Source organism: Phlebotomus papatasi, chromosome 2 (genome assembly GCF_024763615.1).
Source record: "Phlebotomus papatasi isolate M1 chromosome 2, Ppap_2.1, whole genome shotgun sequence".
In the NCBI taxonomy this organism is placed as follows: Eukaryota; Metazoa; Arthropoda; class Insecta; order Diptera; family Psychodidae; genus Phlebotomus; species Phlebotomus papatasi.
Window position 1 is genome coordinate 48,775,784 of NC_077223.1, and position 18,891 is coordinate 48,794,674.

At 33.7% G+C, this 18,891-nt stretch overlaps 1 protein-coding gene across 1 annotated transcript in view; it reads right to left on the reverse strand.

The window, feature by feature from the left end:
- Positions 1 to 4,015: 4,015 nt before the first annotated feature.
- Positions 4,016 to 18,891, reverse strand: part of LOC129801444 (zinc finger protein 358-like) — a 30,090-nt gene continuing 15,214 nt past the window's right edge. Inside the window, exon 2 of the mRNA XM_055846501.1 lies at positions 4,016 to 5,258. Coding sequence (XP_055702476.1) covers positions 4,063 to 5,258 — 1,196 coding nt within the window. The 3' untranslated portion in view covers positions 4,016 to 4,062. The remainder of the gene's footprint in view (positions 5,259 to 18,891) is intronic.

Consider the following 18,891-nt stretch of genomic DNA (forward strand, 5'->3'; position numbering starts at 1 on the left):
CTTATACAAAATGTATTTGCTTCAGTAGGGACATAAATTTCTGTAGTGTTTAAAGGTCATAAAGCTGTCATAATTTCTTCAATTTCAAATATCATATCTATTATGCATAGTCTTATTTTCTTCTTTGATAATGTTTATCAGTTTTTTTATTCAGTGTTATTTTAAAATGAAACGTTTTATTTATTTATTTTTTAACTAAACTTCTCTTAACCTGTATACCTGATTCCTACAACAATTATACCAATTGTATAACTCAGATTCTTAAAATAATATAACTCTGTGGTTGTCTATTTAAAATAGTATGTAATGGAGTCGTAAATGTTAACATCAAGAATTTGCACATCTAACACAATTGGGAATGGGGCACAAAGAACTCTGATCTTCGAAAGCATGTCCACACTTTTTTTTAAATACTTAAATATTGAAAGATAAATACTAGTATTACATTTTTGTACTCAATAACACAAGTAATGCATTCTGTCTGTATATAAATGTTAGATTAACCCAACTGGAAAATAAAACGAAGTAGTTTAAATAATCTCAAAGTTTAATCAGACTTAGTCAATGAGAGTAAACTTAGCAGAGACGATGTGCAAATTATTGAGCTTAATCAGCAGTTATTTCGAATTTGGCAGTTGGTGGTTTTCAATCTTCACTCACAAAAAATGTTGATAAATTCAACAACAGTCGCCTTGTTGTTTTAGTAACAGAACTGTTCAATTTCAATTCAATTTATTGATAAATAAATAGAACAAGTAGTCCTCTTTACAAAATTCCTTAAACAATTGTTTGTGCGGGATTTAAGGAGTGAGTAGTACCTACAAAGCTATTCCATAAAACAAATCCCTCAACAAAAAGGGAGTTGTGGAGAATGCGACACCCCGAACCTGGAACACGAAGACACGAAGCTCTAGTGAACGATCCAGCCATTATAAGAGTCCGCGAGATACCGTGGCCCACCAGTGTGCAGCAATAAATCAGGAGACCAACAGCATGAGTCTCTAGATAAGGGATAAGAGGAAGGCCAAGGCTAGAGTTAACCCAAGGAGAAATTTGATCGTATTTGCACAACCCAAAAACGTAACGCACATATGAGTTAAATGCCCTGCTTAGGCGATCTTTCGTCACAACACTGGCTCTGAAAAATAATTCAGCCCTACAGAGGTGAAGAAAGGAATAATTAGAGCCCTAATAAGTAGGGTAGGATCCTGGTACCGTGTGGTGTGAAAACTTGGAGACGTCTAAGAATGCGGAAGGTATAGAAAACCTTCCTACAAATCTCAGCCGCATGGTCGGTCCAAGTAAGTGTTTTATTGAAAATGATTCCCAAATTCTTGACTTTAGAAATAAAAGGAATAACCTCATTTCCTAGAAACAAATTGAATTGAATTGAACTGTTGCAGAAATCAGCAACAAACTGTTGCTAAAAACAGTAACAAAAACGTTGGTCCTTTTTTTGTAACATTTATGTTGCTCAATTTAACAACATTTTTTCCAAAATTTTTAACATTCATAGGACATTTTTATATTTGGGATATATTGAATTTTTATGTAATTTGAGTATTGTTAAATTGTTTTCAAAATTTCTTTTCTGCACTCTGTTTGGTTTCCAAGCTGAACAGATATAGATGAAAAGCCAAATCGGTGTGATTATGAAGGAATCACACCTAACAGAGTAATGACACTTGTTCCTGAATCTTTAAATTTTCAAAATTTTCGCAAAAAAATTATCCGACCTAGGGGGTGAATGATGAATATTTATTATATACTTATACATATACATATGGGTCTCGGTCAAAATTCCGAAAGTCAAAATCCCAAATGCCAAAATCCCGAAAGCCAAAATCCCGAATGGGCCAAAATCCCGAAAGCCAAAAGCCCGAATTCTTAAAAGTGTCAAAGCTACTCCCACGATTGCACCCCTGGAGGCAAAGGGAAATCTTCTGTGTCTTGGGAAATTATTCTATACATTTTCCTCCATATAATTTCATCCCTTTCACGATTTTGAACATTCGGGATTTTGGCTTTCGGGATTTTGGCCTTTTCGGGATTTTGGCGTTCGGGATTTTGGCTGCCACCGATACATACATATAATGAATATATATGATATAATTAAAAATTGATGAATTAGACATATTGCTCTCTGAATACGAGCAATAAAAATCACAGCTCGTGTAAGCTACAACATGTTTGTTATTAGCTTTTTATTTTAGCGTGCCATTACCTCTGATAATATTCCAATTCCACTTGAATTGCCACATTAAATTTCGACATTGTTTAAGCAGATAAACATTTTTAAATTACCGGTGTCTCCGGTCAACAAAAATTTGACGCATTTTTTATCTCTATTGATATCTGCACTCCCACTCCACTGGAAAAAATGGGGAAATAGGACGCTCGTTCTTTTACAAATATATATATATATATTTAAATGCAAGACAGGACTGACAATAAAAGAAAATATCTGCTAGTTTGAAAGCAAAAAATGCCCCCGAATTGAAGTTGTGTTTTGTTCGTTGCACAAGAATCTCCTGTAGTCTTATCTACGTTTTAGTATATATACATATATATACTATATATACTATATATATATATAATGTATATATATATATATATATATATATATATATATATAATATATATATATATATATATATATATATATGACTTAAGCCTTTTTTCACTTCAGCACTGAATGCTACTTTTTGCGGTGATTTAGAACCCTTTAAGAACTCTGTTTCGACTTACAATCTACAATCTAGAACGCGCAAAAGAAAAAAAAACTTCATTCGCCTTAAAAAAATGTTTTTTTTTCTACTGAAAGCACGCGCAATCTTTTCCCTAAAACTTCTAAAGCCTAAATTTTGTGTTATTTATCTTGTCTTCTTTTCTCATTAAATACTTGTTTTTTTTCTTATTTTTCATCGCATCCAATACTTACAGTACATTTTGTTTTAAATTTCCTTTCTATCCTTGTCTAAAAAATATATGTATAAATAGTAAAATTTGAATGAACGCTCATTTTATTTACATATATACTTTCACCTATGGTTTCTTTTTTTTTCAAAAATGCAAAAAATATAAGTAAAAGTACTACAAAAGTGATATTGCTCATTTTTAACATTCCCAATTTTCTATAATTTTTTTCCGATAATTTTTTTTAATTCGATAAACATTTTTGGAATGTAGAGGATTACTGAATAATTTTTAAATAAATTTTAGATATATGAATCTTATGTCCAACGCACAATAAATTTTGTTTGTAAATATGTTTTCAAAATTTCATATGAGAGAGAGAGTGAGATGACTAGATCTCGCTTTCATTCACTCTCACTGAAATGTCAAAAACATGTTTACAAAACAAAAGTTATTGTGCGTTGGGCATTAGGGTAAAAATTGAAAAACAAAAAAAAATATGGGAACCAGTTTGTATCTAAAATAATTTGTAACGTGTTTGTTTACTCTTTTCAGATTTATGCCCAACGCACAATAACTTTTGTTTTGTAATTATGTTTTTGATATTTCAGTGAGAGTGAATGAAATCTAGATCTAGTCATCTCGCTCACTCTCACAGAAAATTTTGAAAGCATGTTTACAAATAAAACTTATTGTGCTCTGGTCATTAGAATGCCAATTTTCGTTTTACTCAAATATTGCCCCCAATTCTAAGATAAAGGAAAGTTAAATACTTCGTATATTGTAAGTGTACGCCTCACACAATTTTGAATAATGTTTCAGAGATCCTCTCTAAAGTAACTTTAAATTCAAAGACAACTTAAAGATACGTTTGACATTAAACATATCAAATTATTTGTTGTGGAATATGTTAAATATTAAGTTAAGTTGTAAAGAAATTTGATATAATTTAAGTTTATGGGTTTATCTGAGAATTGAGGAGATTATTTTCAAATTTTTGAAATCTTTCAGTGAGCATTATCAATTAGATATGGCATGGCACAATCTACATATTTCAAATAAAATATTTTTACTTTGAATAAAAAAAGCACTTCTGAACCCTACTGTGAAAAAAATGGTTTGGAAAAGAAGTGACTAGAGTATTTCTTACGTGACAATGATGAATTCATCATCTGAATCATCATCATCTTCTTGTGTGGTACGCATTTCCTCCCTGTTATCCTCTTTGAAACATGCAGACTCGAGATGTTTGTTTAGGTAAGACTTCAGTGCGAAGGTCTTATGGCATCGTGAGCATTCGAAGTTCTTATCAGCTGAATGAGTCTGCATATGAGCTCGGAGGTTGGAACGGTCAGCAAAGGCTTTGCCACAATGGGCGCAACCGTAGGGTTTCTCTCCAGTATGGGAACGTAGATGACCCTGCAACAGCCACGGCCGTGAAAAAAGCTTTCCGCAGACGCCACAACTATGAGAAAGCTTATGTGTGAGCACGTGCATTGCTAGAGCCGGCATTGAAACATACGCCTTGCCACATGTATGACACTTTTTGGCGGACTGTGAGTCTAGGCTGCGATGGGTCTGCTTATGGCGGCTAAGATTGCTCGATGTGGCGTACTGCTTGCCACATTCGGGGCAACGATATTTATTTTTTCGTGAAATGTCAGCCGCTTCGGCGGCAGCGGCAGCTTTTGCGGCCTCCCGCCGCTTGTTCTTTGATCGCCCATCACTAACCATTAGATCATCATACGTATAGACCTCGGAGGCGGCAGATGTAGCTTTTTGGGTTGTAGATTGGCGACGTGGTCGCCCGCCGCAGAAACTAACTGAGGACGAGTCCGACGATGCTCCCAGTTCTGCATCTGAACTATGTTCTGATGTTGGTGGTGTTAATGGAGCTACATTCTGAGCTGGTGCCAGTTCGTACACTTGCACCACAGGGACGGGCGATGTGACTCCACGAGGTCTTGGTGACACTGGGCGTTGAGCTGCATTGGTTTTGATCTCGTGCATAATGGGTGATGTAGGATGGAAATTGGGATCAGGATGGAGAATTGTAACTACACATGGTGCCGGGAGTGGTGGTAGACTTTGTGACAGGGAAAGGAGATCATGTGCCGCTTCTGTCTCTTCGATACTGCGATCTTTGAAAAGTGGACTAATTTCTGGCACCTGTTCTACCCTGACTGGTGGTGTGTAAACAATAACAGGCTCTGCCAATCGAAGACTTCTTGATGTTGGCTGGACGACTACCGATGTAGGAATGGATTGATGTTTTGGAGTTGCTGTTATCACTGTAACACTGCGATCTGTTCGACCACGAATAGATTCTACGGAGGATATACCTGCAAATTGAGAAAGAGGGTGATGATTTATTAGAATACGAATTTGAGCTACAAAAATTAATTTCATGGCATCTTTTTTTTTTACGGTGAAGTCTTATGTCTTAGAAACTAATAGAAGGCAGGTATACCATCTTCTTTCCAAGAAGGTGGAAAATTTCCCAGACGAGTGAATTATGGCGGTACGTAATTCTCATTTTTCTTCGCAGCAATGATATTCTTTAATTTTTCACGGAAATTACAAAACATTTGCATATTTATGGTGGCATCGCATCGTGGAAACATTTTAATCTACTTTAATGTGTTTAATATTGATGAATATGTGTTCACCTCGGGCGGAACCTTCCCTCCGTCAACTTTCCCTCTTCATTTCATTTTTGTTTTAGCATGGGAGACTCGCTTTTATACGTCTTTCATGTGGTTGGAAGGTCTCTTTCTTCTTTTTTTTTTAACAGTAGTATGAAGGAAGGTGTGTGCATATTTCCTTTATCTTAAATAATTCAGACAAGCAGCCTTAGAGAAAATTCCATGTATGAAAATTATATTCGTTTTCCCGAGGAAATGGTGAGAACATACATACTCGATTAGCAAAAGACAGAAATTTTTGAGTTACTTTTTTGCCACGTTTATAGTAGCTTATTGCTCTCGCACCTCGTTCTTTCGAAAAGGATAAAATTTCCAGGACCAGGACATCCCAAAAGAAAAAAAAACTATGATGATGCCTTTAATACCCATCCTACTTACATTATATTACACACCATTACATTGTTATCAACTTTTCAAGTGAAAAACTTACAATAGAGAAAGAGGACAGAAGTTGTTAGGATTATATTTGAGGTCTTTTTGTAAATTTCTGGTAAAATTACAATTTTAAGGCATTCCACCAGAACTCCCATTTTTAAAGCATATTTTAATCAAAATTTTCAGAATCAAAATGTTACCGATATTGTTATTCTTTTACCAGGGGCCCGTGGTGCAATTGGTAAGAGTGTTCAATTCGTGGACGGTGTGATCTCTGACCGACACGACTGTTACAATTGTGAGTACGAGTTTCTGCTAGTGCAAGTGATTGAACCGTCTGAAGGGACATATTATCATACACATTACTCAAAGATTGTAAACTTATGCCCAGCGCACAATAACTTTTGTTTTGTAAACATGTTTTTTACTTTCCTATGAGAGTGAATGAAACCGTGGTCTAGTTATCTCGCTCACTCTCATAAGAAATTTTGAAAACGTGTTTGTAAACAAAAGTTATTGTGCGCTGGGCATTAACAATGAGCAAAATGACAACAAAAACTCGGAACATCAAAAATAAATAAATAAAATATTTTTTACCACAGTTCGTAGTACAGTGCCCGCTCTCTAATCCGGATCGCCGTAATCCGGACGAGATATCAAGGGTTACATTTAAAAATTTTGCGGTTATGTATGCATGTCTGTCAGCAATGAAAATGAATTATCCTGATGTTTTATGTCTTTTTAATCTTCTTTAAAACTTTTATTCTAATTCTACAAAAAAAACATGTATTATATTTTCGAGATGTTGAACAAATTCAATAAATCCATTCGTATTACGAAGCGGACATCTGTCATATTGTCTCCCAATCATCCGAATAACAAAGCGGGCACTGTATAATAATATCATGAGCGAAGAATATTAATTGCAATGTGCAATGAAGAAGAATGGTTCCTACACTGAGAAAAAAAAGAGGGTGCGATTAACTTTTTTTCCTCATAACTTTAACACTTTTTAGGTGTAAAAATATATCAACATTTTTTAACGTTAATTTTACACCTTTTTAAGGGTAAAACTAACATGAAAATGGGTAACTTTAACCCCCAATACACCTAAAAAGGGTAATATTTACACCGATTTTGGATCAATACTGCAGTGTAAAATTAACATTGCCGGACTGTTATTTTAACTTTTTCGGATTTCTCTCAGTGTGTTTACAAATCGAATATGAGGAACTTAACTTTTCTAATTAATAGTAGAATAGAATTATGATATTAGAATAATGGAAAAAGGAGAACACATAGGGCTCTTCTGAGCCTAGTTGTCCAACGCCAGTCGGAAAGCCTCAAAATCTATAATCCAATTCCGTCGTATAGGGATATATAATTATTATTATTATATTATTTCGACAGCTCAGAATATAAAACGAAAAGTCGCACCGCGAATGGTCAATTTTATATACATCGATTCTAAAGGCCTCTACGTATTGGAAGTAATTTTCGTCAAAAATTGCCATTTTGACATTTTTCTTATTTTTCCAAAAAGTTGCTTCCAAGGGGTAAAAGACCTAAGAACAATCGGTGGGAATGGGAAACGTGACACTGCCTCAAAAAAAAAGAAAAAGTCTTTACGCAATAAACTCTCATAACATGAGAAAGCTTTCATATCTGAGATAAAAAACGATATATTTTCTTTTTGATAATTGTTTATTGGGTAAATCACGCAGAATATACTTAACTCAAAGAATTATGTATATGGAGTGCCCTAATTGATAGGAAATTTAGAATAGTTTTATATAGAGAACTATTATACCCTCATCGGATTTTCTTGTTGTTATTTATATAATATGGAAGTACGATTTTTTGGAATAGAAACATTGAATAGTTCTATATCAAAATTCTATTTGGATCGTCTACTTGGGGAGACTCTCAAAAATTTGTAGACATACATATAAATCAGGTTGATTTATTGTTAAATTCTTGTAACTTATGTATCGTAGGACATAAAAATCAAATAACTTTGTATAAAGTTGGGCCAGGAAAAAGTGCTGGGTGTTGGAGGAAGAATGCTGGACGAATTGAGAACTTATAACTTTTCCATACAATCTATCATAGTACATCAGAGAAATTTGATAAAAGTTTGAATAGTTTCATTTCATGGGAAAAGATGGTTCGGATTTTAATAACTTTTTCATATAACTTCAACTTGAATTTTCCGTTTCTTTCAAATAAAATTGACACTGAATGGGGTTGGAATGGAAGTTGTGTGCTATGAATTGGGGATTGTTCTTGAGTACACATCTGTAAAAAGAAAGATAAAACATGTCTATGAGAAATATTATGTACAAATCAGTCTTTATTTTACGCATTGAAATGGACACTTTTAGTGAGTTTTAGTAAACCGGACATAATTCTTTAAATAAATTTAAATAAAATAAATAAGGATAAAGATTCAAAATTAAAAAATAAGAAAAAAATGTAAATAAAGTTTTCAATATTCTAACCGTCATTGGGAATTTGTCACTATTGTTAGCGAAACCGGATGTTTAGTAGTAGAGGTTCTATTTTAAGTGAATTTTCTAGGAAAAACCTTAATAAATGTCTTTTCTATTATATATGACAGATGAAGAATAGAATCATGGTAGGGTCGAAGGAACACCTGCACGGCAGACAAAAACTATTGGCAATTTCGTGAAAATATTTAAAATTAAATAATGTGTCTAATAAAGTGCAACACTGAGAAAAGAACGGGGGTGCGATTAACTTTTTTCCTCATAACTTTAACATTTTTAGGTGTAAAAATATATCAACATTTTCTAATGTTAATTTTACACCTTTTTAAGGATAAAAATAACATTAAAAAGGGTAACTTTAACCCCTAATAAACCTGAAAAGCATAATATTTACACCGATTTTGGATCAATACTGCAGGGTAAAATTAACATTTCCGGAATGTTATTTTAACTTTTTCGGATTTCTCTCAGTGCAGTAATTATTACGTTTTTCATTAATATTCTCTTTTCTATATGGATAGATGTTCAAATTTTATATCCCAAATGGTACAACATAGAATACCAATAGGTCACGATACGATCTCTTAAACTGCCGATAGGTGCTCCTTCCACCCTATATAGCCTGCAATATTAAATACTTTAAAACATATCGAAAGCGCACAACAAAACTTCACTTTTGACACGTTTATTGTTTAATTTATAATCGAATAAATTATATTCCCAAAACAAAAAAAGAGCACGGAAAGGATTGAACACCATGAAGTCATTGAGAAAATGCTCTGTCAACTTTGGAAGGAGCACGGACTGCGATATGCGTACAGTCGATTTGATCTATTTCCACTGATATAATGCTCAATTCAAATTATTTCTGGAATTCTGAATAGATAGATCTCGTTTCATTTTGAGTTGTTCGAAATTTGATAAATTTGTCTGCCAATCGACTATCAAACCCTTCTCGAGACTCGAAAATATTCATTGAATTTCAGGGCTTTAGCTGTTCAATTAAATCCAATACCAATATTGAGATAACATTGAATATTTGCTGGAACATGTATTCAGGCAACTCATATGGGTTCAATGTTTCTTGCATTCCGTAATACGCGCAGCAGAATCCTGCTTAAATATAAAAATATCAAAAATATACTTCTCTGTCTCATTTAAAAATACAAATTGCAAATATATGACCTTATTTTGCATAAAGAGTAAAATAAGAAAGTTCTTTATCATCTTTTAGAGAGCATCTACTCTACAACTAAATCACAAATAAAGATTTCAAAGAACCTCTGAACCACCTCTTGTGTAACTGTGTTATCACACTTGCACATTAAAATTTTAATATGATTCACATTAATTGTCGCTGGTGAGAGTCCAAATGTGTAATTTGTGTGTTTGAATCATTTTATATTCAAAATTTGATATATTTTTTGATAAAAAGGTAGACTTGGCCCGCAAAATTTGATATAAATTGATTTATAGCATTAATACGAAAAATTAATGTGATTTTCTCTTTAATTTTTTAATGTGAAGAATATTTATGCTTTAGGTAAATTTAAACTTATTTTTGCAGGCCAAATCCACTTCTTTATCAATAAATAGAAAAACCCCAAATATTAAGTGACTCAAAGACACAAATAACATATTTGGATGCTCACAAGCGACAATTAATGTGAATCACATTAAAATTTTAATGTGCAAGTGTGATAACGCCGTAACGAAAAGAAAAAGGGGCGAGGTCGGAAGGTGAAGAACTGAACTGACTTTATTATGTATCCGTGATGTCCATGGCTTTTTATAAAAATCAGTTATCGGACTTAGGTCCCATAAATCTGGCTAATCTTTTCAAATTCGAGATGGTGTATTAGGAATCGAAGTATCGATATTGGCGAAGGATAGGTTCTCTGCTTTTTGTCGCATAAGTAATGGACTCTCAAGCAAATTGTTTGTGTATGTGTGTGTGTGTGTCATGTCCTGAACAGCAACAACCTTCCTGGTGTGAGAGTGAGAGAGCATTATTACATTATCCAACACTAACAATCAACATAAATTATAATTTGTCTCCTCTGCAGAGTCCACCCCTTCATGCGAAAATGCCGTGCATGGTGCTTGGGAGTAAAATATGATGCCGTAAACTGACTTTAATACACCCATCGCGGAGAATGTGATTGTGGGAGTCACTTATTCGTCTCCTTCCTATCTCTTGTCTTTCAAGCCCCAGTCTCACTTGGGGGTATGTGGGGAAAATCTCGAGAGGGATTGCGACAACCGTGCCATAATCGTGACTCCTAATTAATTTTGATCAGACGATAAGGGACCGTAATCTGCATTTTGTACCAGAGTGTCACTTCACTTGATTAGCATACAGCTTATATTCTCTACACATTTCTTGACTCTTTGATTTCTTGTCAGGAAGAACATTTTTCCAAAGTATACTGCGGTTAGTTGGCTCTAGACTTATATACCTTATATACCAATAATTGAGAAATATTTATTTAAAATTTTGCTCAAAATAAAACTATACTTTGTGCCCGATGTGCCCCAGTGTTTTTCTGGTATTTTCGGTGGCAATGGTTGTGTCCACGTCCACACAGCTCAAGTACGTGTACAGTACTCGGTACGGTACTCAGGAAGGGGTAAAGGTTTCGTCACTTCTCTAAGGGTTGTGAATGTGAACTACCTACGCCTACGGCTTTAGTCCAATTCCAAAGTATTGCTAAACACAATAGGGTAAAGTGATATAAGTTGGACATAGTGTTACAAGTTGGACATGGCTTTTTTCTTGATAAATACAGTGCAAAATTTGTTTTCAAGCACAAGGAACCAAATTATAAAACTAAAGCATTAAAAATATACAAATAAAAATGAAGTACTTAATTTATCAAGAAAAAAAGCCCTGTCCAAATTGTACCATTGTGTCCAACTCAGGGGGGTGACATTAGCTCTGAAAAATTAGACCGATTTTAGTGTAAATTTTTCCCTGTTTTCGTACACTTTCACAAGATATCTCCAAAACTATGTAGGTTGCCATTTTGTAGTTTTCGGTTGTCTATTCAATATTAAGTTTGCTTTTATTTTGTATTTATATTTTTTGCTTATTCATTATACACTGACAGAAAACAGCTAATAAACCCAAAAGTTTTTTCGGTTCGCTTTTAAGATATGGGAAACATAGGAAATGTCATGCCCCTGGTCCAACTTGTACCACTTTACCCTAACTGTCATTCGTTAAAGTGGCGGAGGAGAGTCGCTTTGTAGGGGAAGGTTTTGCACCTTCGTAATGTTGCAGCTTCGTAAAAGTTGATTTTTTTCCAAGTTACTAAATGAAATTCATCCATGGACATATAATCTAAAAGCTAGTCCTACATCTCACATTTTCTGACAAACTTGGAAGCCTAGGCCTTTTTTTCCTGGATCCAAATGGCAAAAATAAAAAATGGGCCTGAAATCGCAATTCTGATGTGTCATATTTTATGCATTTTTGCACACTGCAAGTGTGCAAGTGTGGGAAAAAGTGGTACGAAGCTGAGTTAACCAGGGCACCTTCGTAAAAAATGCCGCTACATTTTCTTTTTCCTGTAGAGGAAAATCCAAGGACTTCCAGGAATTTTGTGAGGCAGAATTATGAACCCAATAAGTAAGAGATTTTTTTGATATAGTGATATAATTAATTCGGTGTGTGTGGCATTCAATAAAAATCTTAAATCTTGGACTCCTTTTTTAATACGAACCTTTAAAACCTTCCCCTACTTCTGATTGAATGTCTATCGCTGGCATATAGGTAGCTCGCATGAACTATTGCCTTAGATGCAAATGCGTTATTTAACTGTATTTTCTCGCATTCTCGACGAGTTTCTTTGCGGTTCGCTTCTGGGGATGTTTTGCGAACATTTCGCGTAACAACAATATTACATATTATGTGCTTTATCCGGGTATGTATATATATATATATATATATATATATATATATATTCGTATTTTTCGTATTATATATATTATATATATTCGTATTAGAAATTCGTATTAATTCTGATTTTTCAGAGTGAGGTTAAACATTTTAATATTCTGTATACGATTTATGCCAAACAATGTAATTAGCATGCTAAGCATATTAAATAGTCTCTAGAGCTAGAGGATGATGTATAAATTCTACCATGATAACACTAGAACCTTCCTGGCGGGCTATGATGACGTTACCGACACACAGAGACAATTGAGCTATTTCTCTGAATGAACATTGTAGTTTGGCGGTATAGTAGTAGCGAAATATTTATTGTGGTGAAACAAATGGAATTTCTTTTGTTAGATCTCTTTATGTTAAACTCTTTTGAATTTTCTGGACCCCGATGCTAAGAAAGAAAATAAATATTTATGTAGCAAATTGAGTGAGAAGCTTATATCATTGTTATTTAATAGCATCCTATTTCTTCCCCGGAACATATCGTGTGGGAATACCTCGTGCCAAAACTTATTGCTATATTAGGACTGAAATGTCGACAATTGGAGATCTTCTTCGACTGTGAAATTTGAGCAAATATTTCTCTCTGGGGCCATTAAAAATTCATGAAACAAAAGAGATTTCTTACAATTTCTGCTTCTGTGATCCAATGTGAAACTCGATTTCTTTCAATTAGTCTTAAACTATTTAGGAATGTTTTTAGATAGTTATGGATCATGTACATGTACACACCACATACCGCATACGATACGGGCTAAAATAATGACTGTTTGAACAGGAGATAAGCTTCACTTGTACTCCCTAAAACCCCCAGAAGATTATAACACCTACTGCACATTAAAATTTTAATGTGATTCAGATTGTCTTGATGCACAAAAATAGATTTAAATTCAAGGTACGTAGACCTTATCAATTCACACAACAAATCATAACATTGCTCTATAAGGTACGACGCATCGGGAGGGGAAGTGATCTTATGACGTCAATATCAATCGAGAATTTACAGTGTAGCAATTGTTCCATTTGTCGTCAGTTGACTTGCTAAGCTATTTTTTCTGTTCGTGAATAAAATGTGCAAAATGGTGGAAATTTTGTGCAGGAATGGCTTCCATCAGGATATTAAACGATAAAGGTAAGTTGTAAAGAGTGGAAAAGACCGAAACCATCAAGTGATCAATGTTTTTTTTTTGTTCAGGAAATCCACTGAAAAGTGGCTAATGTGTTGCGACTGTGAGTCTCCACAATCAACAGCCAATTCAGCAAGTCCAGGATCATGAGCAAGCAGGTGGTAGTCCTTCAGGTCCACCCCAACAGGAAGATTCAAAAGTTGGAGCTGCGATAAAGCAAATTCTGTGAGAAATAAGCATATGAAAATCTCCTATTTGCCGATAATTTCTGCCGGAAAGAAGACTTCCACCGTCTAATGAATTTCTGATCAACTGAGCAGATTCGAAGATCTATTGGACTTCGAGGAAGGAGTATATTCTCGATTGATATTGACGTCATAAAATCACTTCCCCTCCTGATGCGTCGTACCTGATAGAGCAATGTTATGATTTGTTGTGTGAATTGATAAGGTCTACGTACCTTGATTTAAATTGGCCTAGCCTAAAGCATTTATTTCGATGATTTTTTTGTTGAATTTCATTCATTTATTGATTTTTGAAAAATGTAATTTGTAAAAAACTGAGAAGTGTTAATGGAATAAGTGAACTCGAAATCGAAATACTTGAAAATTCGATAGTGAGTTCAATTTTGAAAACTTGGCAGGAAACGGATGACATTGGCTCGATGTAATTCTTTACCCCCAAAATTTAACTCAAAATCGAATTTTCACGCATTCCGAGTTACAATCACCCCAACTTGCAAGTTCTCTGAGGTTGCCTGTAAAGAATCTTAGCTATTATAAGCCTACCTGAGCTTATCACTGGTTATTTTCTATTTTAAATAGTTTGAATACCGAAGTCCAGTTTGTCAGTTTTGTCAGTTTGATACGTGCGCTTTTGTTATCAAAAATCAACTTATAAACGAACTTGTACGAATTTCGAGATTACCTGAAAATTCTCTGAGCTATCATACACTTATTAGGACTTATTATTGTTTTTCTTTCCGTAGAGAAAGACAGAATAAAGAAAAAGAAAGATTATTTTCACTCACATTTACCTTACTTGGAAATCAACAAGTTACGATGGAGTAGTTGAACAAAAAAACATTTTATAACCGGATTCTCCTCTTCTACGACTGCTAGGTAATAAATTATTGATTTAATTTATTATTAAAAAATATCTCTCACATGTCAGTTGTTGGAAATTATTTTGTTTAGACAAATAAAGAAAACAAATGTTTTGTCTCTAAAAGAGATCGATTTTCTTTTTCTATGTGGAAGTTCTGTTTATCTCTTTTCTTCATACAATTTTCTAGCGTCTTTTTACTAGTATTTGTGTGTGTCGATTGAAATGGAAAATTAGTGACATGGTTTTCTTTTTTTCTATCTTCATGTTACATGATCAATTGGCCGTGATTGATTTTCCTTCATGTAATGCAATACCTGATAAAAAATTTATACTCGTTCACAGAGAAAGACATGAATAATTATCCTTCTTTTGCCTTCTCCCAAATTAGAAATGGCATGGATTGCTTCTTATTTGGTAGGGGACATCTTCTATAAAGAGATAATTATATTCTACAAAGGCCACGAAGGCTAATAATCGAATATTAATGTGTTAATGTTAAAACTAGTGTTGTAACAATATATAAATTACTAAAGTGTATCAGCTAATCAGGTGCTTAAATATGTGTTCTAAATCAACATACGATAATTTTTTGAACGATATGTATTTCAGTGCACCGATATATATTTCAGTTATTTTTTTTTACTATTCAATAAAGAGCTTCTAGTCGTTCAGTATATTCTAAATTACATAAAAATTATAACTAAAATTCTTGAATCACACGTTGACCGTGTCGATGTGACTGTTCCATATTATACAATCATTGCATCCTTTTTATCTAAAAGCACAAATTCTTGGTTGTTATTAAACTAAATTATAAATATGTTAATTTGCATTTTGAGTTAACTCCTTTTCTAAAAGCTACTCAAAAGGTACTTGTGTAATAAAATAAATAGAGTTTCCCAAACGCTTTTATATAGAAAATCGTGTGCAAAAGCTTTGAAGCCTTTGAGTAAGCTAAGTATGAAGTAAGAATAGGTAAGTGCGTGATTAGGAATATGTACTGAAAGAGTGTGAAAAAAAACCATTGGTCCTGGAAAGTTTAAGTGAAATTTGTATTACATTTTCTCATTACAATCTTAAGATTTTCCATAGTAAAATATTGAAAATTGGAAGATAGTTTTCCTATTTTGCTCATCTTATGTCACCCGTCCGATAAAACTCAAGAATTTTCAGTGACGAGAACAACATATTTTCTTGAAACGAGTATAAAAATATTTTTGAAATCCGTTGAGTTGACGCGCGTAAAGAAGATTTTTGATAGCTATAGGTAATATAGAGCTGTTGATTTCCATGACTCTGATATGTGATCATGGTGAATACCAGGGATGACGAAGAGTTCCAACTCTTTCACAAATGCTCAAATTCACGACTTATTGGTCGCTTAGAAAGAAATTGTTTAGTAGACAATAGTGAATGAGAGAGTTCAGCCTGTTACATTTAGTTATTTTCTTTGTTTACTGATTCATATTCAATTTTTAACGATTCATTCTTTCTTTCAAAATTAAGAAGAAGATCCTATAATTAATATCTGAAAAACATTTATTACTAAGTTATCAATTAACCGGATATATTCTTAACGATTGAGAAATATTTGGGAAGATGAAAAAATTTACGATTTTGCCTTGTTGACAGAACTTGGAATTGTATATTACATTCTCAGGTAACATTGTAAGCTTAGGGGAAAGTGGGGCACCTTTGGATTGGTATTTTCTTCTATTTTTAAATGTAATTCAGCCATATCATAATGTAATTTAGCTTCTTAGTCTGTTTGTGCCACTAAATTATATCATGATAAGGGCTTTGACAGACCTGAGGATTACCCTAGAGACGGCTTGGTGTAATTTTATTAGAAATAATGGTTAAACTACATTTCCATAATTTTTCACTAAGTCGTCTCTCGGTTTAAGGCATAAGTGTGTCTAGGGCATGAGGCTCAATTTTGTTTAAAACTAAGTGTAAAATCCTAATTTCAAAGGTACCACACTTCTCCCTATTAGGAAAGGGATGATTTTTGATGAAAGGTTACTTATAATTTTTCTCTTTCTAAATAAAAAATGAACTGTAATATTTTGTAATGATTAAAGAAATTTTAATTGTCGTGTCAGAAAATGCTAAGGTGTGTGGGGTAGAAAAATGGAATGTAGTGAAGTGAACAAGGGAAAAAATGTGAGAAGTGTCTTGTCCTCACTTTTGAACAACTTGTTGTACATTTGCTATTGTTAGCACTTTTCTCCAGTCCGTCGCCAAGTTTGTGGCTTTGTAGTTTGCTCATGAGGGTGAATCGGGGTGTCTCTTGTCTCACAACCACAACACCCAACTCAAAAGGGTGGGTGTGAAAGTTGAAAAAAAATATTATATATTTTACCCACCATAAAAATTCTACTGTAGGGTTGTGCAATGAGCTTCTCCCTACATAAGACGAAAGGACAAAATGACAAAACAATGTAAAACTTATCATCCACGCTTTGTCATACAAAGCAAATATACTCATTGAAGTTTTCCCAGCGGAAAGCTTGTTTTTCCAGCCATGATAATTAATGCACACTGAAACTCCGGGGTTGGATTTTCCCAGTTCCGATGACAGAGCCCAACTATTTCCAGACACTTTCAATTACTTTTTCTGATTGTTATCCTGGCATCATATATGCACATTAAAATTAAGTTCAATTCATATTAATTTGCTGTCAATAATATGCTTCTTGCAAGTTTGTAATTTATGTCTTTTTAGAGTTTGATCAGATTATTATAAAAAGGAGTGGCAAAGCACAGTATGCTATGCGAAATGCTCGAACTCGTGGACTTTTGCCTTAAGCCCTCTTCAGAATAGAGGTTTAGCCCAATTCCCGAAGGCCTCAAAATCCTAAATATCGAGCAATTTTATTGCTTTTTGAGAATCTGATGGGTCATTTATCTTTTATAATCCAATCGTAAGTTAATATTTTCCAAATAGTCGTAATTGATAAAAAATTATAGCAGTTCCTGAAATTTGAAGTCACTTTCTCATACTTCGATTTAAATTTATATGGGAATTTTTTTGCACTCGCTATCGTTATGCTAAATATTTAAAAGTGAGAAGCTTTTCCGTATTATAATATGCCTTTCCATATGGAGGGATAAATATACTAAATTTTTGTTTAAATAAATTTTTACCTCGGAGCACTGTGAGCTGAGTCCGAGATCAATTTAGGAATTTGCTTTAAATAGCTCCATATAAAAAGGTCAACATGCCAGGGGGTTGGTTGGGTCATATGGCTAAGCCTAAGATCTGAAGCTCGTATTAGACAAACTTAAGCGGCCTACAGACTAGAGGTTTAGCCCGGTTTCGTAAGGCCTCAAAATTCTAAATAGCAACCAATTTTATTTCTTTTTTAGAATTCGATTGGTCTTTTGTCCTTAATAATCCAATAATAAGTTACTCCTTCCATCCTGAAGAAAAGATGTACGTTTGCTAGTACATTTTATATGAAAGAATGTACGACTTTTTTTTGGGACAGAGGGAGTGGAAGATGAAAATCTTCGGGGATGAAAAAATTGAGGGATTATAAATACTGCTCTCTCTGTGAAGTTCGAGCAGTAAAATAACGTAGTATAATATCTGTAAATTTTATAAAAATATCCTAAAATACTCTACAAGCTGTTGGTAAACCAAATATTTATTATTTATAGTTATTATTAAATACAAAGATAAAAGCTGAGCATCAAAAACATACTAGTTTGATATATTTTTAAAGAATGGATTGTAGAATCTGAAAAACAAAACTCAGGATATTCACTAAACATACATCTCAATGCCGCTAATTAGTATATTTATTATTAGTATTAATAGTGTAGTGGTTTAATCTATATTCTCATAATCAATAGAAAATCACTTTGTCCCAAACTACCCCCGTCGCAAACATACCCACTTCCCCTAAATTCTTTCTTGTTATCTTCGCAAATCAGATGTTTTCAGGAAAATTATATGTTTCTACCTATCTGATACGTTCCGCTATTACCAAACCATAAATAAGTTGACACAAGTATAATTAATCTGTATTTTTAACCCACTTTCTCCTTACTAAAAACATGATAACCAACGATTTCTCAAAAGCGAGTAGGGTAAAGTGGTACAAGTTGGACAGGGCTTTTTTTCTTGATAAATTTAGTACTTCAATTTTATTTGTATATTTTTAATGCTTTATGGCCTCTACACATTGGGA